This window comes from Elephas maximus, chromosome 3 (genome assembly GCF_024166365.1).
Source record: "Elephas maximus indicus isolate mEleMax1 chromosome 3, mEleMax1 primary haplotype, whole genome shotgun sequence".
In the NCBI taxonomy this organism is placed as follows: Eukaryota; Metazoa; Chordata; class Mammalia; order Proboscidea; family Elephantidae; genus Elephas; species Elephas maximus.
Window position 1 is genome coordinate 116,610,306 of NC_064821.1, and position 15,379 is coordinate 116,625,684.

A 15,379-nucleotide genomic window follows, 5' to 3' on the forward strand; every position below is an offset into this window, starting at 1 on the left:
GCTATGCAAATCGCAAAAAAGCACATGAAAAGATACTCAGCATCATTTGTCGTCAAGGAAATGCAAATCAAAACCAATATGAGAGACCATTTCATGCCCACAAGGAATTCAGATACATAGTAAGTCTTAATTGAGTATGTGGAGAAGTTAGAATCCTCCTATACTGCTGATGGAAATGTAAAATGGTGTAGCCACTTTTGAAAAGTCTGGCAGTTCCTCAAAAAATTAAACTGAGTTACTATTTGACCCGGCAATGTCGCTTATAGGTAAATGCCCAAGAAAAATTAAAACATGTCCACACAAAAACTTGTATACAAGTGTCAGTAGCAGCAATGTTCTGAATAGCCAAAAAGTCAAAAACAACCCAGATTTCCATCAGCTGATACATGGATAAATAAAATGCAAGGTAGTAGTATTTGGCAATATAATGAAGTACTGACATATGCTACTACATGAGTGAACGTTGAAAACATACTGACTGAAAGAAGATGGTATTCTGTGATTCCATTTATAGGAAATGTCCAGAATAAGCAAATCTGTAGACTAGAAAGTAGATTAGCTGGTTGCCTGGGGCTGGGGTATGTGTGAGGGGTGGGAGGGTGGAGGGATTGGAGGGTGAAAGCTAAAGTGCACAGGGTTTTTTGGGGGAGTGATGAAATTGTTCTAAAGTTGGTTGTGGTGATGTTTGCACAACCAGAGTATACTAAAAGCCCTTGAAGTGTACCACTGAAATGGGTGAATTATATAATGCATGAATTGTACCATACGTTAAAGGAGTTGGGGGTGGGAAGATCACCAGGAGAAAAGTTTTAAGTAAGCGTTTAAGAAATAAAGTGAATCCAGGTATACATACTGAACAGAATACCAAACTTGGTCTGAGGGATAGATGGCAAAAGGGCATGAAAGATGGAAATGTGACAGATATTTTCCTAACATTAAAAACTGGAGTCATTTTCATGCTTGTTGCTTTAAAGTACCTATTTATGAGCACATGCACCTGCTGGATTATTGGCTCATTCAAAATTAAGGCATGTTCTCTGGGTTTTTGTTGAATAACTACTGTGTGTTTGCAGTTGTGATACACTCTTTGGAGGGGTATAGAAGTGGAGTATAAAACATCTTTGCATCTAGGGAATTTGCAGCATTAGTCACACAAAACTGTAGCAAAAAGTATAAAATACAGTCTTGACAAACATAAAATTTGATGAAGAGTGTTGCTGTGCTGAGATTTCCAGGAGAGGAGGTCAGACAGATGCAGGGGTAGAAAAAAGCTTCATTTGGAAACTGGACAACTGAAAGTACATGTGCATATGTGTTTAGGGTTTTATTTATTTGATTCATTTGCACCTAAATCATAGTGGTCATTTTGCAGGTCCTTAAGAACTTTTGAGAATAAGTGACAAAGCAGGATACAAAACAAAACAAAAAGATGCATAACTTAAAGATAGAGGAGAGGCTTGTATCTCTTAAAACTAAAAATTGCTCACAGCATGATTGAGGGGCAGGTATTTGCTAGAATATAGGGAATCTGTTTCATTTCTACCTTAACACTAACACTCATTCTCTGTATTTTGCCTAATGATCAAGAAGTTATTTCTGGATATCTTACTAATAAATGCCTTCCATGTCAGAGAATTACTGAATTATCCTGTATCTGTTCTGGCCACTAAATGTTTAAATCTAAAACCAGCTTCTTAAATAATATACTTCAAGCTGTTTTTTCCTCTTGCATTAGAGAGCGCTTTTGTTAATCAGTTTGCTCTCAAGCTTAGTATTTCTAATGTCTTGATTCTGATGTCCTGATGTCATCATAATGTCTTTAAGAAAAATTGCCAGGTTTTTTTTTTTTTTTTTTTTTTAGGGCAATAAAGGAAAGGCACACTATGCTAGCGATTTCCAGTTGTTTCTTCATTATACATTTGATTCTTAGCTCAGAGCAATATTGTGAGAACAGGTCTTTCATTATCAGAATGTTGTGGGAGTTCCACGTGGTGCTTCTTTACCATGTTACCATGTATCTGCATATTTGAGATGATGCTGTATTTTAAAGCCCAGTTTGCTCCTTTGTGGTTCTAGAGAAAGAAGACGAAGAAGAAGCCGGAGTGGAACAAGGTCTCCTAAGAAGCCCAGGTCTCCTAAAAGAAAGTTGTCTCGCTCACCATCACCTAGGAGGTAAGAACATTAACCGTTCAGATCTGTCCTTTCGTTTTTCAGAAGTTGTGGGTTTATATTTTAAATACTGCTCTATACTTTGTCTTCCTTTTCAGGAATAAAAGTGCTTAAGAGTATATTAACACATTACCTTTACGATTTGAGACATTGTTAATAAAAACTGTTTTAGGATTACCCAAGTTAGGATCTTGCCTGTATTTCTCAAGCACAGCTTGTACCTTTATTGTCCATTGTTTTGAGATTTAATCTTTGCTGTCCTGCTTATAGTATGTGAACTTGGGGCAAGCTCTCCATCTAAACAAGTCAAAACTTATTTCTACACTTCAGAATGAAACCTCTTGAGAAATTTCTTTAAAGCGTCTTTTTTGAGCACATTTTATTGTCCTCCTAGACATAAAAAGGAGAAGAAGAAAGACAAAGAGAGAAGTAGAGATGAAAGAGAACGATCAACAAGCAAGAAGAAGAAGAGTAAAGATAAGGAAAAAGATCGGGAAAGAAAATCAGAGAGTGATAAAGATGTAAAAGTATGTTTACAAACTAACTTATTTTGGTATTTTGGGTGAGTTGGTACTTATAAGAAGTCATTTTTCTTTGAAGAAGTTTACGTTGTTTATTCTCCTTGGCAAAGCAGGTTACACGAGATTACGATGAAGAGGAACAGGGGTATGACAGCGAGAAAGAGAAAAAAGAAGAAAAGCCAACAGAACCAGGTTCCCCTAAAACAAAGGAGTGTTCTGTGGAAAAGGGAACTGGTGATGCATTAAGAGAATCCAAAGTGAACGGGGATGATCATCATGAAGAAGACATGGATATGAGTGACTGAGTATCACCTCTACAGGAATCCAACTGTATACATGCATCGGTGTCATTCCTTTGTGTGATTTCTTAATGCTGTATTTCTTCATCTCAAATCTAGATGTATACAGCTCTGAGTTATAAATGGTTATATAAAGCTCCTGATACTGATACTTAGTTATTCACATCAAAAGCTTTTAGAAAATGGTACATGGGTAACCAGTTCTTGTCATGGTGAAATCTGATTGAGTAAATAAGCAGTCTTACTATTCTGGTGCTGCTTCATAACAAAAATGAAAAGCTGCATGCATCTACAGCAGGCATGGATTGTTTATGTTGTATGATCTTCTTTATTAAGTAAGTTCACTTATAGTATTTTTAGAACTTGATTCATTGCCGTAATAGAGCCATGTAGGGAATGCACTGATTGCATGTTAATTGTGGCAGGAATATCCTAAATGTCATTAAAATCCTTCAACATGATGGATCTATTTATGGTCTTGTTTGTTGACATGACAAATTAACATTCTTATAGTTATATCTGAAAATGAACATTTGAAATAGATAATCCTTTTAAGCCTTGTGGCTGAATTTTTGTGGCTTTTGTTTAACTTCGAAAGGTTATAAATGCACTAACCATTTTTGATGGCTAATTAGACTTTAATTACAGAAACACAAGATTTCAAACAAAATGTTTTTGGCAGTGAGCTGAGTAGCAGCATATTTTGAAATAAGCATTGTATGCTTTTCCATAAAATGTTTGGGATTTTCTTTTTCCTGCAATGACTTATTCCACATCAACATCAGTGAAAGCTGCCTGCCTCTCCTTAATCCCTCTGCAAAAGAAAGTTATATCTTGTCCTGATTTTCAGTTTTCCACTTTTATTCATTTGTTTTAAGCTCAGTGTTAGAAAAAAGCGGTAGTGCATTTTAAATTGACCTTCATATGCTTTTAAAATAAGACAAATCGACTTGATAATGTACTTTTTATTTGATCTCAAGTTGTATAAAACCAATAAATTTGTGTTACTGCAGTAGTAATCTTAATGCACAGTGATTCCATGTTATATGCAAAGTAGGCAACTGTTTTCTTAGTTACAGGAGTTTCAAGCTTCACTTTTGTGCAGTGAAAACAAAAGTAGGCTACGGTCTGTGCCATCTTGATGTACAGTTTCTGAAATTGTTTTACAAGACTTTGATAATAAAACCCTTAAACTTATGTTCATGTTTCTGTAAAACTACTTGTATTTATTTACGCTATTGAATGTATGGCATTTACCTCATTTTTCTTTCCCCGTTCTATCTACGTTTAAATACGGTAGCAAGATGAAATCCATCACTGTAGTGATGAGTTGCCATCAAAATTGTCAAAGTTGATTTCATTTCTAATTTTTCTTTTAGTGCAATTTTATATTTCGGGTGTGGGAATGGGGTTGAATAAAGTGATAAACTTTAGGATAAATGAAATACCCCACCTATATCTAGTAAGTTTATATTTTCATCAAAATATAAATGCTTTTTCTGGAATAGTATCAAAGCTGTCAATGGTATATATCTACTGTAAAGTACTAAATAGTATATTTATTCATTTATGAAATGAGTAGTGTTTGGATACTTGGGATTAAGAGAAAATAAGACTTGGAACTTGCAGCTTTTATCCAGGTTTGAGTACAGTTTTTTTTTTTTTTTTAACTTTTAAAACTGAAACGCCGTATACAAAAGTAACAGTGTTTTTACAGTTTATAGTAACTTTTTAGAGATTTTATCAAAAGGAATTTTGTCTATATAGTATAAGAAGTTAATAGTCCTAATAATCACTGCATTGTAAAAACGAAGTTGAACACAAATGACATTTATTTGAACTTAAGCTTTTTTAGTAGATAAAAGGTTGGACCATACAAGATTGCCATTTTTGTAAGTCAAAATCGAATATATTGGCAATTTCATGTGGTTAAACCTATTATTAGTCTGTTCTCTCACTTGTAACCTCTGACTACAAATATACTTTTTAAAAAGAATTGAAAAACTGGTTGTAAAATAGTCCACTGACTTAAAATGCTGCAGTGAAGGGAATCTATACTTTGGGTATTTTCAGTGAACATTTTCTGCACAAAGGTAGGGCTGCGTTGGGACACAAGCTTTTAACACATACAGAGTAACCAGCTGAAATCAAGTTAACTGCCTCCACAATGAGTTTTGTTCTGTATTTGGTAGTAAAAATAAAAATAAAAGTGGTTTTGTTAGAAAAACGTTTGCCCTATTTATTTGCTTAAATGCTTCAGGAATGAACGAGAGGTAGTGGCCAGGTAACAAGCCTTTTTAAACTGGAAGTTAAGTTTGGGTTTTTAGAGCTGAGAGACGTGTTTCTTCAGTTTCCTGTCTGCAAAATGTGATACCTACTTTGCAATTTGCTAGTTAGGGAAAAAAAAAATGTAACGATGCCTGAATCAATAAATGGTAGCTATTATTGGATTGTGGGGCTTTTTAAAACAATTTGTTGGGGTAATGTTAAAAGCACTAAGGGAAATTGTGTGCGTATTAAGCTTTGAGAAGGCTATGTTGTCCTTTCCATTTTTGTGAAGACTGTTTTTGGTAATAAGTTTCCTACTAGTAATTATATGGAGGTAGAAACATGGAGAAGTAAGCACTTGGAGGAAGAGAAACTAGTCTTCCATTAGAAAGGTAAAAACTGATTTTAACCTGATGTTGCTCCTTAACAACTGGGTCATGTGGGCAACATATAGCCCACATAATATCACGCAATATCACTTTCCTCAGTTGGGCACCAGAAGTGTTTAGGGCCCCTTCCTCGTCTGTCTTTGAAGATTGATACGTTTATCTTTTAAACTGGAATTGAAATTCCTGTTCCTTAGTCTCTCCCAAATCTAGCTAATGTATTTTATCCCTACCCTACTTAAAATATTTCTCTAATCAAGTATATGTAGTTTTTTACTTAAATGTGGATGTGACACTGTGGTTACTGATACTTGAAGAGCATCCAGAATATGTCTTACTATTAAGGCTTTATTAGTAGACATAGTTAACGATTTTCTAAATAGAGCTAATTCTGAAGTTGTGAATGTGTACTCTGGTATTCTCATTTTTATTCGCATTTACATTTTGTTATGTCACAGTAAGTATATGTAAAATTTACTTAGATGTTACTTAGCAGACTAACTTAGATGTTGACCATGGCTATTTTTTACCACTGGGAATATACTTAAGAATATATTAGGGTGTTTCTTTGAACATAATTACTAATAATCTAAGACAATTCACAGAGAATGGATATGAACTAATTAACCAAACCTTTTAAAATAACCAGTAGTGTCCTCACAAAAATAACAAAAGTGAAACAATTCCTTTTCAAAAATCATTTTCCCAGTGCAGAGCCGCTAAAATTTATAGTATCATGATGCCTTTTATTTTTTTTAAAAGCTACTTAGCTAAAAGTTTTTGTGCGTGAGATATTTAAGATCTTTGGATGGCCACAAATGGAATGTTCCAAAGGATGTTTAATATTATTGTTCAGTTACCCCAAGATGTAATTTTTAAAGAATATTTCTGCCTAGTATCCTGAGTAAATCAGATGTGCTTTCTGCAGAAACATGTTAATTTTAATGATACACTAAATGTAAAACCTTTTCATTCACTGTGAACAAGCTCACAAACTTAGGTTTGCTTAAATGCCAAGTTGTGGTAGACAAACATGTACAGTGAGAACGTTTTTCTTTCTGCAAAATTTGTTCAGTCAGGTTTCATCGCAGCAGCAGAATCACTAGGAGAGACTGGTAAAGAGATTTGATATTAACAACTGTAGGAGCTGGTTAAACAGTCTGCATCTGAAGCTGGAACTTGAAGTCCACAGGCAGTCGGGAAGGGAAGATGTATGACTGGTGGGAGAGAACAGTTACCTGGAACCACAGCACGAGCTGGAGCCCACAAGGATGGACTGAAACCTGGGTCAGGTCTTGATGCTTTTTAAGCTTTTTGGCCAGGGAATCCTTCAATAGGCAGCCTAGAAGTCTGAGAAGCTGAAGGAGGTTCCAGGGGAAGGTGGAATGTTGCAGGCCCAGCTGCTTTCTCATCCCAATGAGGTGAGCCAGCAGATAAGCCACAAAATGGTTTCGCCAACATTCTGCATCCCAAAACTCCTGCACCACCTGCATTAATTATTTCCCTTTAAAACAGCCCACCTAGTTGTCATTCCCCCTTAGTGACCAAGAACTCTAATTACGGCAGGTACAGGTAAAATTGGTGGGTTGGTTCGTTGGTTTTTTAATAGTTCCTATTTTAAAGTAATTTTCTTTCATCTGCAAACCATGATCAGAACCAGCACTGACTGATAAGTACCTTTCTTGAAAACTAAACAATTTGCTTCAATATTTTTGGCAGCCATGGCAAAAATGAAATATGTAATTCTATGTACCCTAGGGGCCAATGTGGCTAAAAAATTTATAAAGCTGTAACAACTTTTAAAGCTTGCTTATCACTGGTTGTTACTTGCCGTCAGGTCAGTTTTGACTCATGATGACCCCATGTGTGCAGAGAACTGCACTCCACAGGGTTTTCAGTGACTGATTTTTTGAAACTAGATCACCAGCCTTTCTTCCAAGCCACCTCTGGGTGAACTCAAACCTCCAATCTTTCAGCTAACAGCCAAGCATATTTGTACTACCCACTAGCTCTGAGCAGAGGGAAGCATTTACTGTATTTACTGACAGAATTTACTCCATTACTTTCATTACCTCAAAACAGGGTCTTTATTATAAAACCCAAACCAAACCCACTGCCATCGAGTCAATTCCAACTCATAGCAACCCTATAGGGCAGAGCAGAACTGCCCCACAGAGTTTCCAAGGAGCATCTGGCGGATTTGAACTGCCGACCTCTTGGTTAGCAGCTGTAGCACTTAACCACTATGGCACCGGGTTTCCTTCCATCTTTGCTACAGAATTAGCAAAACTAGAGAGCAGGCCTTATAAACAGTCATCCACCACTTTCCCACGAGGTGTGAATAATAAATTATATGAGTACCATTACAAAAACTCACTTTTAATTGCATGAGTGGGATTCAATAACCAGTTTGAAGCCGGATGGGAAAGCTACTTTTTCACCTTCTGTCAGCTATCAGGGATATAACCAAAACCAAAACCAAACCCAGTGCTGTCGAGTCGATTCCAACTCATAGCAACCCTACAGGACAGAGTAGAATTGCTCCCCATAGAGTTTCTAAGGAGCCCCTGGCAGATTCAAACTGCCGACCCTTTGGTTAGTAGCCGTAGCACTTAACCTGTACAGCACCAGGGCTGAAGTCTATGTCAATTTCCAGACCATCATATTACTTACATTCACAATAATTGGGGCATCTGCTTTATGCTTCCCTTTTATCAAGTTTGACAATTCCTGTATATGAATGTCTACAGACAGAGGCAACTTCTGTCTACAGAACAGTGTTCTTGAAGACAGGAATATCTTTTTGATCCCATACTGGCAGCAGGAATATTCAGCATTTCTAAATGGCCACTAAATGATCTTATGATTCCCCCAACTTAGTTTTTTCAATCACAAACGGAAGAATGATCTACACTACAAAATCTAGCGTTTCATGTAAGATTACCAAAATGCATGGTCATCCCATCTGCTCATTTGAAACACAAGACAGAGCTTCATTCACTAACTGGATTAAAAGGCACATTTTGAAATATCTAATGATGTGAAAAGTTTATTTGCATTATCTCCTTATAGTCACCATAATAAGAGATACTGACATTTGTTTGTCCTTTGTGACCAGAGAAAAAACATTTTGGAATGGGTAATCTCTTCCTAAGGTTCGTTTAGAAAGAAAAGGTATGAAAAATAAAATCCAAGTGCAGAAGTTGTCAGTAGTCTTCCTACCTCCGGGGTATCACAGCAAAGTCAATAAATCTCAGGTGCAATTAACCGTGTTTTTTCTCCTCTGGGTGTCAGCACTTACGAAAAAATCTGCAGTATAGTCCGGAGATTTAGTCCTCTGTTACCACAGAGGGAGCCTAAGGGCAACAGCGATCAGGCTTTCAGTGTCTCAAACTTCATAGAACCCCTGAAAAGATAATTCAGTCTCCAACTCACTTGATCTAACAACTATTCCCAAAATAATAGGGACCAACTTTCTATGCAATAAAAGCTAGTCTGAGTTTACCAACTTTTCCTCAAATTTAGGTCTCTGAATTGTTAACTATGATTATTTTTCTTCATTATAAAATGTATTTGATAAAATATCAACATATATAATGTAGCATGCATCAGCATGGATTATGCAACTTTAAAGACGTCTATTATTAAATTGTTATATTTAAAGATACTATAAAGGTCTCTAAACCCATTTCAAATTCTCTAAAATCCTGGGAACCATTTAAACTGCTGGTCACTCTAAAAAATTTGATAGATGCATTCTGACAACTCATCAGGATACATTTTTTAAAAATTAACTAAACTCTTTAATACAACGTGACACTTAATGACTGTTAAACATTATTCTCCCTAATTTATTTTCATTATTGGACCTTCAAACCATACTGGAATAAACATGAAATATTTTAAGTGCAAAATTAGTAATGCATGATTATAACATTTGGAGACAATTAAAATTAATATTTCCCTGTGACTTAAAAAAATAAACAATAGGAATTGTCACTCTTATGTAGGTTTCTGGAATTTAACTTGTAACAAATACATTCTGTTAGCATATAAAATGTTTTTTACCTTATTTTGAAAGCATTAAATATGTAGGGATGTCCAAAATATGTGTTTTTTTTTTTTTAATTGACACCAACCCATTGACAGTCCACTATATACAAAATAAGACTGATGTGCACTTACTAAGAAGCAAGTTAAAAAATTTGGAATTTTTTTTAAAGTGCTATGATTTGGATGATAAATATTTTTAAGCATGCTAACCATACCTTATGAACATATAACAAGGACTTTTAAACTCAGAAATTAAAAAAAAGAGAGAGAGAGGTTCTATGAAAGGAAGATTAGTAACAAACATTTTCCACTGAATAAAGAATTCAGGTAAAAACAAATAGCACCACAATGAATTGCACTAAGGTGCTAAAGGAGGTACCTTATTCCCTGCAGAGTGAACACTCCTTCTGAAATGTATTGCAACGTATAAATGCAATTGTTTAATGGTTACCATTTGGTTCATTCATCTACAGAAAACTGCATTCCTTCTAGTTCATTATATTGAACATTCAAATTACTGAACTATACATAATGTTACATAGTTTATATTTTATGAAAACAAAGCTTGAAGGAATATTTATAAATGTCACCTTGAATATAAGATGACAAGTTTAAAAAGACTTCATATCTCTTAAGACATTTAATTTATGTTAATGGTCCAGGAGTGTTTTTTATATAGATATATATATATATTTATATGCATATATATTTCGACAAGAAGTGTAAAAATTTTTAAAAACAAATCACAGCACTCATAGCTGTTTTACATGAGAAGGTATTAGGGTCATTAAGGTGTCAAACTATTATACTTACAATACATATATTTTTAAAAAGACTGAAAATGGCACATCAAGAAATGCTGAAATTCTTATTAGATGCCCATTTCATTATATTATATAACTGATGTATCAATTCAATGTGTAATTCCCTTTTCTTTGCTGAAACCATTTATCCCTTCTATTTGGATCCAGTTCTGGGTTCTCTGTATTCTCTTGCTTTCATTGGTAAGAGATATCATTTTCCAGGTCAGTTAAAGATCGGGAAAGCGGCTCGGATCTTCCTTGTAGTCATCAGGTACGGTGAAGATGGAGCCATCAAATTCATCGTAACGAAACTCCTGAAAAGTCACAGTGGCTGTGATTGTGGGAAACACAGGTATATCTACAGAGAGAGAACAATCATTGATAACACTGTAAAATCAAATGTGGGTCTATTTATAGATTTTTACTATATGTCCATACTACTTGAAATATAACAAGGCATTACTCAAATACCAGACCAACCGTAATATATGTCTAATACTGAATATGTGTGTTTCAAGTGAGGGTTTGGTTGCAGATGAGGAGGGAAAGACCTAGGCATCAAGAATGACATCAAAAGCTCACAATTCCATTTCTTTTTAATTTTAAAAGTATAATGTCAGATTCCACAGTCTTTTTCTTGGGTGGCAGGAGAGCAGCTCTTTTTGCACTTTCTACATTCTGACATCTTTTCTTCACACTATAGTGCACAGGTTATTTTGACTCTCAGCCAAGCTCTATTTTCATTCTAATTAATCCAAATGAAATACGGTAAACCTTTTTTATTTTAAAACAACACTAAAAACAATCCATCCCTTAAATAAGTAGGATAAAAACAGTCTCCTCAGAATTGGAGTAATGCCACCCCACCGCAGGCTCATACACTATGCACCTGAGTGCTAATTCCTACCAGTCATTTTACCTCGGTGGGCCTCACAGACTTCATCTGTAAAATAAAATCTGAAGCTCCCTTAAAGCTAAGATGATTCTATGAAAGCTGAGTACCTGCCTAGGATAAACACACAGAATAAGTTAAGTCTATTTTCTGTTACAATCCTAGTTTTTATTTCAGAAAGCAATATTTTCCTGTTTAAAAAAAAAGAAAAACTTAGACTCAAACCGAAGTAAACATAAAAATTGCAGAATCCCCAGTTATTTCTGGGGTAAGAATCATTTATTTGTGCCTACTATGTGCAGATGCTCTTCTAATCCAGGGTCACCAAACTATGGCTTACTGCCTGGCCTGTTTTTGTAAGGACCCTGATCTAAGAATGGATTTCACATTTTTTAAATGGTTCGGAAAAGAGCCAAAGAATAATACTTTGTAATGTGAAAATTACATGAAATTCAAACCTTAGTGTCCATAAATAAGTTTTGTTGGAACACAGCCATACCCAATTTACTTCTTATCTATGGCTATTTTCACTCTCCAACAGAAGTGATGAGGACTTGTGACAGAGGCCTCATGCAAAATATTTTACTATCTGGCCTTTCAGAAAAAGTGTATTGATTCCCGTTCTGAGCAATGGATATGCATCAGCAAACAAGAGAAAAACTTCATGCATTTATGGAAATTACATTCTGGTTGGGGGAGACAGGCAATAAGTAAGTATAATATCATGGTGAAAGCATACAGAGAAAAGTACAGTATGCTGGGGGAACAGGGAGTTGCATTGAGTTACTGAAAACGATGGTCAAAGGAAACCCTGAATGAAGTGACCTTTCAGCCAAGACCTGACATAAGAGCAAATCATGCAGTTATCTAGAAGAAGATAATTCAAAGGGAATAGCAAACACAAATGCCTTAAAGAGGGTTTGATTTGTCCTGAGAAAAGGCAGGAGGCTAGTGTGGCTGCACCTGAATGAGTGGAAGATGAGCAAATATCAGAGGCAGCCAGATCACGTGGGGTTGGGTCAAAAAAAAGACTTTGGCTTTTACTCTGGATGAGACAGAAAGCCAATGGAGGATTTTGAGCAGAGGCGTGACATATTTAACTTAAGTTTTATCAGCTGTAATGAGACTATAAAATAGAGTGATAAGTGTGGAAGGGAAGATGTGCTCCAGGAGGACCAGCCAGAAAGAAAACAAAACCAAGAAAGAACACTATCAGAGATGTCCGAGAAAATCTGAAGAAAAATTGCTATCACTCATTGAGACAATGAATCCCCCCCCCCCGCCCCACAAAAGAGGTCAAATCTTGAAGAGATTAAGTAAGATAAAGACAGAAAAGTGCCCAGTATGTTTGTTGTTTTTGCTAGGCACCACTGAATTGATTTCTGACTCATAGCAACCCTATGCGACAGAGTAGAACTAAGCCACAGGGTTTTCTTAGCTGTAATCTTTACAGGAGCAGATCACCACCAAGTCTTTCTCCCACAGAGCGGATGGGTGAGTTCAAACCAACCTTTCTTTCAGTTAGCAGTTGAGTTTAAGCCAACAAGTTCAGTTAGCAGTTAAGTTCTTAACCACTGTGCCACAAAGACACGTTATGAATATCAATAATAAACTTAGTAAGAGCAGGAAGAGATAAAGAGAATCTGCAATGGGCTGTGGAGATGAGCAAAATTTTTACTTTGAGGTAATTGTAGATTCACATGCAGTTGTAAGAAATGAGAGATCCCTTGTACCTTTTACCAACAGTGTCCCCCAATGGTAACATCTTGCAAATAAAACGGCGACCACTAATCTGTCCTCCATTTCTACAGCTTTGTCATTACAAGAATTTCATATAAAAGCAATCATACAAAATATAACCTTTGAGATTTTTCCTCACTCAGAATAATTCTCTGGAGATTCATCCAGGTTGTTACATGTATCAATAGTTCACTCCTCTTTATTGCTAATTAGTATTCCATGGCATGAATGTGCAACTATTTGTTTAACCACTCACCTGTTGAAAGACACCTGAGTTGTTTTCAGTTTGGGGCTATTACAAATAAAGCTGCTATAAAATGAATATTTGTATACAGGTTTTTGTTGAACATATAATTTCCTTTTTCTGGGATACACACCTAAGAGTACAATTGCTTGATCATACATAGCTGCATGTTTAGTTTTTAAGAAACTGCCAAACTTTTCCAGACTTGCTGTACCATTTTACATTACACCAGCAATATACAAACGATTCAGTTTCTCCACAACCTCACCAACATTTGGTGTTGTCACTTTTATTTTAGTCATTCTGGTAGGTGTCCAGGGATGTCCGGTGGTTTTAATTTGCATTTCCATAATGGTTAAAAATACCGAACATTTTTCAAGGGCTTATTTGCCATCCGTATATCCTCCGTATATCTATCAAAGACAAGTTGTGGGTGACATCAAGGGCATCATACATGAAGAAAGCAAGAGTCATTAAAAAGACAAGAAAAAAGAAAAGACCAAAATGGATGTCAGAAGAGACTCTGACACTGACTCTGGAACACAGAGTAGCTAAAGCAAACAGAAGAAATGATGAAGTAAAAGAGCTGAACAAAAGACTTCACAGGGCGGCTTGAGAAGATAAACTTAAATATTATAATTAAATGTGCAAAGACATGGAATTACAAAACCAAAAGGAAGAACACACTCGCCATTTCTCAAGCTGAGAGAACTGAAGAAAAAATTCAAGCCTTGAGTTACAATTTTGAACGATTGACAAAATATTGAACGACACAGGAAGCATCAAAAGAAGATGGAAGGAATATACAGAGTCACTGTACCAAAAAGAATTGAGTGACATTCAACCATTTCAGGAGGCAGCATATGATTAAGAATCATATGGTACTGAAGGAAGAAGTCCAAGCTTCACAGAAGGCATTGGTGAAAAACAAGGCTCCAAGAGTTGATGGAAAACCAACTGAGATGTTTTAATAAATGGATGTAGTGCTGGAGGTGCTCAGTGGTCTCTGTCAAGAAATTTGGAAGGTAGCTACTAGCCAATTGACTAAGAGATCCATATTTGTGCCCATTCCCCAGAAAGGTGAAGATAATTCAAAAATGACCACAACAGTACATCAATAGGGAATTGTCAGAAATTCAAGCCAGATTCAGAAAAGGGCAGCCTTCTGTATGGACTGCACCTCAACATGAAGAAAACAAAAATCCCCATAACTGGGTCAATAAGCAGCATCATGACAAATGAAGAAAACATTGAAGTTGTCAAGGATATCATTTTACTTGGATCCACAGTCAATGCCCATGGAAACGGCAGTCAAGAAATCAAATGACATATTGCATTGGGCAAATCTGCTGCAAAAGACCTCTTTAAAGTGTTAAAAAGCAAAAGATATCACTTTGAGGACTAAGGTGCACCTGACCCAAGCCATGGTATTTTCAATCACCTCATATGCATGGGAAAGCTGGACAATGAATACGGAGACAGAAGAAGAATTGATGCCTCTGAATTACGGTTTTGGTGAAGACTACTGAATATACCATGGACTTCCATAAGAATGAACAAATCTGTCTTGGAAGAAGTACAGCCAGAGTGTTCCTTGGAAGTAAGGATGGCAAGGCTTCGTCTCATATACTTTGGACATGTTATCAGAAGGTACTAGTCCCTGGAGAAGGGCACCATGCTTGGTTATTATAGAGGGTCATCGAAAAAGAAGACCCTCAACGAGATGGACAGACAGTGGCTCTAACAATGGGCTCAAACATAGCAACGGTTGTGAGGATGGTGCAGAACCAGGAGGTGTTTTGTTCACTATGAATTGGAACAGACTTGATGGCACCTAACAACAACAATATCTTCTTTAGTGTAATTTTGTCTTTGTCTTTTGCCCATTTTCTAAACAGCTTATTTAGTTACTCTTGAATTTTGAGAGTTCTTTATATATTCTAGATACTTGACCTTCTTCAGATATGGTCTGAAAATATTTTCTCTCTTTGTGCAGATTAAGTT

General features: G+C 36.0%; 2 protein-coding genes across 6 annotated transcripts in view; one reads left to right on the plus strand and one right to left on the minus strand.

Annotated features, from left to right (window-relative positions):
• SRSF11 (serine and arginine rich splicing factor 11) overlaps positions 1-4,674 on the plus strand; it is a 47,885-nt gene extending 43,211 nt beyond the window's left edge. For 3 of the 5 annotated variants that reach the window (XM_049879559.1, XM_049879558.1, XM_049879561.1), the window contains 3 exons: positions 2,077-2,172; positions 2,564-2,696; positions 2,801-4,674. In XM_049879559.1, the coding sequence (XP_049735516.1) occupies positions 2,077-2,172; positions 2,564-2,696; positions 2,801-2,995 (424 nt within the window). In that variant the 3' untranslated portion in view covers positions 2,996-4,674. The remainder of the gene's footprint in view (positions 1-2,076; positions 2,173-2,563; positions 2,697-2,800) is intronic. The other 2 variants (XM_049879560.1, XM_049879562.1) reach the window with 1 other exon arrangement.
• Positions 4,675-6,303: 1,629 nt separating this feature from the next.
• ANKRD13C (ankyrin repeat domain 13C) overlaps positions 6,304-15,379 on the minus strand; it is a 90,495-nt gene continuing 81,419 nt past the window's right edge. The window contains exon 13 of the mRNA XM_049879557.1: positions 6,304-10,857. Within this exon, the coding sequence (XP_049735514.1) occupies positions 10,727-10,857 (131 nt within the window). The 3' untranslated portion in view covers positions 6,304-10,726. The remainder of the gene's footprint in view (positions 10,858-15,379) is intronic.